The sequence below is a fragment of the Stegastes partitus genome, unplaced genomic scaffold (genome assembly GCF_000690725.1).
Source record: "Stegastes partitus isolate 25-593 unplaced genomic scaffold, Stegastes_partitus-1.0.2 Scaffold316, whole genome shotgun sequence".
Lineage (NCBI taxonomy): Eukaryota > Metazoa > Chordata > Actinopteri > Pomacentridae > Stegastes > Stegastes partitus.
In genome coordinates, this window is record NW_007578047.1 from 197,996 (window position 1) to 202,735 (window position 4,740).

Consider the following 4,740-nt stretch of genomic DNA (forward strand, 5'->3'; position numbering starts at 1 on the left):
TAATTTGTACGTTTATTTTTCTTCTAATGAATAATATTTTTGTTGTTGGCACGCCTCGAGGTAATATCACATTTTCCTAGATAATACTTTTATCCACTTGTTCAATATTTTCGTACAACTTCAGTAGGGAATTCTGTCATTCGACCACAACTGCTCAATTTGTAATCTAATAAACGGACACACGCTGTAAAAACACCGGCAGCGATCCATCAGCTGGCGAAGTCATTAAAAAAGCTCAACATTGGGGTGTTTGCATGATTTTTTTCCCCTACAGGTTCCAGGGTCCCAAAGCAGCCTATCGTGCTGTAATCTGACCACAATCATTGAGGAGAAGATGACGAATATGTCCTGTGCACATTGTTAGATTTTTCAAAATGCGTCAAGTGTAAAGAGCACCAGGAAACACTCGCACTGCTCTGAACACAACAAGTTGTTGGAGCAGATACGCGCCCGTTGTCCCAGCATTTAGAATCAAATGGTGCTAAGCCAGTGAAACAGGACTCCCAGGAATATTAATATCAATCTGATGTTGTAAAATATTAAAACAATATAATAACTCCAGTTGTCGTGCAACTCCAGCGCTTGTCGTGTGCAGGCTGTCCCGTCCCGTCCCGTCCCGTCCCGTCCCGTGCCGCTCCGGCCGTCCTACCTGATGTAGTCCCGTTTACAGTAAGTCTTTCCGTCCCTCACGAAGCACGTGCACGACTCGTCCAGGTACTGGCTGCACTCGGCGCATTTCAGACAGGCGGCGTGCCACTCGAGGTCCGGGGACACCCGCAAGATGTACTGGTCGTGGATCTGGTTCCCGCAGCCCACGCACAGAGACACAAGCCGCTTCTCTGGAAGACCAGCAAGAGCAGGACACATCATGCACGGTTCTCTCACAACTGTGTGCTGACTAAAGTAATTATTATTATTATTATTATTATTATTATTATTATTATTATTATTATTATTATTATTGCTGTTGTTATTTTGTTGCTGTTGTGGTTGTCAGTAGTAGTTGTATTTTTAGTCTTATTAATATTGTGTCGTAATAGGCCGAATAAAGATGTCTAGAGTTATTTCCCCGACACGTCTTTAAAATGTTTTTTAGTTTGTTTGTTTGTTTGTTGTTGTTTTTTTTTAATGATACCAGCGGCTTCACAGGCCAAAAATATGCTCTGTCTGCTGGCATCGCAACACAATTAAGTCAGCTCTCAAGTTGTGGCAAATTTAGTTCCAGACTCGCATCCCAACACCGGAGAAGTGTCTTACTTTTCGGCGGATCTCCCATGTCTCCCATGTCCACAAAGTAAGGCGACGTTAGGTCCACTGTCACAGCGGGCTGCGGTTCCTGGAAGCCTGGATGAGTCCTCCGCTGCCGTGCTGCCGGGCCAGGGGCTGTGCTGTCCGGCTCGGAGAGGGAGTGTGTGTGTGTGTGTGTTAGTTGCCGGTGTGTGTGGAGCTCTGATCCTGACAAGCGGCGGGGCTGACGTAGGACATCAGCACGTCATCTGCATGAGCAGCTGATTGGCTCTGCGGACCCTGGACACACACACACACACACACACACACACACTGGCACGCTTGCTTCTGCATATCTTTTGTTTTCCAGCTTTGCTTTGCTCTTTTCTGACCCGATATTTTTTTCTCTTATTTTTTGTTCTGATGTTGGTGCTGAGCGGGTTGTTCTTCAGGAAATAATTGCTTTATTGTTTCCATAAAGAAAACACACTCTTTTTTTTTTAAACTTTTCATTTTAGCTGGACACACAGTAGCCTAAACAGGACAAAATCTCCGACACACACCGTGGAAACAGTCGCACAGCAGATGGATTCAACTGGATTTACAGTCCACAGTCAAACCCGTGAGACGGAAGAATATTCACCTCCCTGTAGCTACAATCTATGAAGAAGGGCCGTTGTGCCTACACTCATACATAGAAAGGCAAAAGGCCTTATGCTAGTCTCTGATTTAAAACAAAAAAACAAAAAAAACTTTGTACCTTTACTAAAGTAACTTAACTGGGACTCACAAAGCGCCTTGCAGTGAGTTCAGTGACTACACAATTTTAGTAGAGTATGTGAAGGGCAAACCTGGAGTATTAGGATGTCTGATGATCTGAGGAACGTGCAATGCTTGAACAAAACGAAAAATGTCGCCAAAACATAGACGTGCGTTGTTTTTCAGCATAGAACAGCTGATGTGAGAGTCGCAAATCAGAGTGGTGACAGGCCAGGACCTGCAGAGTCCCGCTGACACACTCCAACACGCCCTCTTGTGTTGGTAGGTTAGGCCAAGCTACACATCAGGAGCACACACAGGACTGCACTAGGATTCAACAAATGGAAATGAGATAGATAGATAGATAGATAGATAGATAGATAGATAGATAGATAGATAGATAGATAGATAGATAGATAGATAGATGTGCTCAGACACAAAGATCCACTTGTAGACAGACAGGGCTGCAAGATGACATATATTGTAAACTGCACCATCCAAATAAAATTGAATTGAACTGAATTGAGGTCTGTGACTGTGACTGACAGTGTTTTGTTTTTTTTTTAATGAATATCAAGAATTATTTTTAGTGTTTGAAATCTTATTATACAACAAGTTTTCAAGTTCCCCTCTTTGGTCACATGGTCTGTCCTGTAATTGCAGTTCACCATTAAATTGAAACACAGTGAATGATCACTGGAGAATGTTGACCAAGAGCCCACTGAAGCCTCACTGAGTGGTACAGCAGGGCCTCATGGTGTATCTCTGAACATAGATGCAGAAAGCCTTTGCAGGCCCTGGAATAAACGATCACATTAACAGTCTAAAACCACGAGTTTAGACACTGGGGCAGGAAAGAAACTTAAGCAAACCCAGGCCCAGCTGAACAGCACAGTATGTTTTGATTTCACTACAGTTCTAAATCCTCAAACTATACCAACACTAATGCCACACACCATAATATTTTTTAGTGGGGATTGTCCTCATTAAGAATGAGCTGATTTTCCTGACCTGTGACCTCTTCTATGCAACTCAGTAGTTTTAAGAGTTACTGCATATTCATAAAGAATGATTCTGGACCTCATTGTACGCCCAGTGTAAGCTTTCGGTGTCAGTATAAGAAATACTGTGCTCTCTCTGTGGTGAGCCAGAAAATAAGGGTGTGAAGATTCAGGTGCTGGATGGACATGTAACGTGTATATAATTAAGTGTTTCCTGTCACAATACAAATTTACTGATTGATTGATTTATTATAATTGATTAACTTATTGTGATCTTTTTGTAATTATACCATATGTGTTCTAATGTTGTAAAAAACAAATAAATTCAACATGACATATGACAGAAGCTATGTTCATTTACATATAGGATATCACAGTCCATCTCCCACCTCCTACTAGCAGGTTCCCTTATTCATTTTCCTAAACTTAAAACAGCAGTTTAAGAAACTTATGTGACTCCCATGAGTTGACTTTGTAGTGCTTGTGTGTGTTTATCAGAAGGGACAAAAGACCTTTTTGTTTACCTGGATTTGCTCATACAGTAATATGACATCTAAATTTTTAATTATAATAATACTCAGAAATAGCTCAGAGTGAGCAAGCAAGTGTTCTCTTGGCCATCTTAAAGGTTGCATCCAAATGAAATAATGAAATCTCTCATCAGTGCTGAGTAAAATTAACTTCTTCATAAACTACTGATGTCTATACTCTTAAATTCGTATCAATGTCATCTATACAGTAATTATCTATAAGTATGAGCAAAGGCTGCAAGGTGATGCAGTTGGTAGCACTGTTGCCTCGCAGCAAGAAGGTCGCCAGTTCGCGTCACATCGTGGAGTTTGTATGCTCTCCTCGCGCAGCTTGGGTTCTCTCCAGGTTCTCCTGCTTCCTCCCACACAGTCCAAAAACATGTTGAGGTTAATTGGTGATTCTAAATTGTCCGTAGGTGTGAATGTGAGTGTGCTTGGTTGTCTGTCTCTAAGTGTAGCCCTGTGATAGACTGGCGACCTATCGCAGGGCCTTCACCCTAAGTCAGCTGGGATAGGCTCCAGCCTCCCTGTGACCCTAGTGAGGATGAAGCGTTGTATAGACAATGGATGGAAGTATGAGCAAAGAGTAGTTGTTGATTTGAGTCCAGCATTCTGTCCACTTTCCCTTGTCAATAATCTGCATCGACTGCCTGACATGCTGGTAATAGACTTGGGGAGGCTTCTTCACCTCTAAGATTATTTGTAAAATTGCATTGTACAGGTTAAAACACATGAACATCTTTAAGGGAGAAGCAGAATCAAATAGTGTTTTTGACAATAACAGTATGAGAAAGAAGGAAAACAGGGACCATGTTTGCCTGGTTTTGCCAGTGTCTGAAAGTTTCTGTCTTTTAAAGTCCATAGGAAATGAGCTGGGGAAAATGTGCAAAAGGATGCTTTTTTTCCCCTAAGAAATAAAACCTGAAGGTGAATAAACATTTGCTTTTAACACCTCAAAGCTGTGTAACAACCTGCTTGTGGCCCGTCTCTGTTTCAGCACAACGTCACCCTTCAAAAAGCCAGCTTCATAAAAAATATTTTCCCACTTTTGTATAGAAGAACTTGACTTGTTGGCACAGAGCCCTGACTTCATCCTAATTCAGATGTTTAGAAGTACTCTTGTGTCTGAAAAGGTGCAGATCCCTGAAGCCATCTTACAAAATCTGGCAGAAATGTCTGTTATTAAGTGAAGTTTTGAAAACTGAATTCTTCTTCTTCTTCTT

At 41.8% G+C, this 4,740-nt stretch overlaps 1 protein-coding gene across 1 annotated transcript in view; it reads right to left on the bottom strand.

The window, feature by feature from the left end:
• Window positions 1–1,285, bottom strand: part of isl1a (ISL LIM homeobox 1a) — a 5,310-nt gene extending 4,025 nt beyond the window's left edge. The window contains exons 1-2 of the mRNA XM_008283514.1: window positions 1,258–1,285; window positions 650–839 (exon numbers count right to left, since the gene is read on the bottom strand). Of these exons, the coding sequence (XP_008281736.1) occupies window positions 650–839; window positions 1,258–1,285 (218 nt within the window). The remainder of the gene's footprint in view (window positions 1–649; window positions 840–1,257) is intronic.
• Between the last annotated feature and the right edge of the window lie 3,455 nt (window positions 1,286–4,740).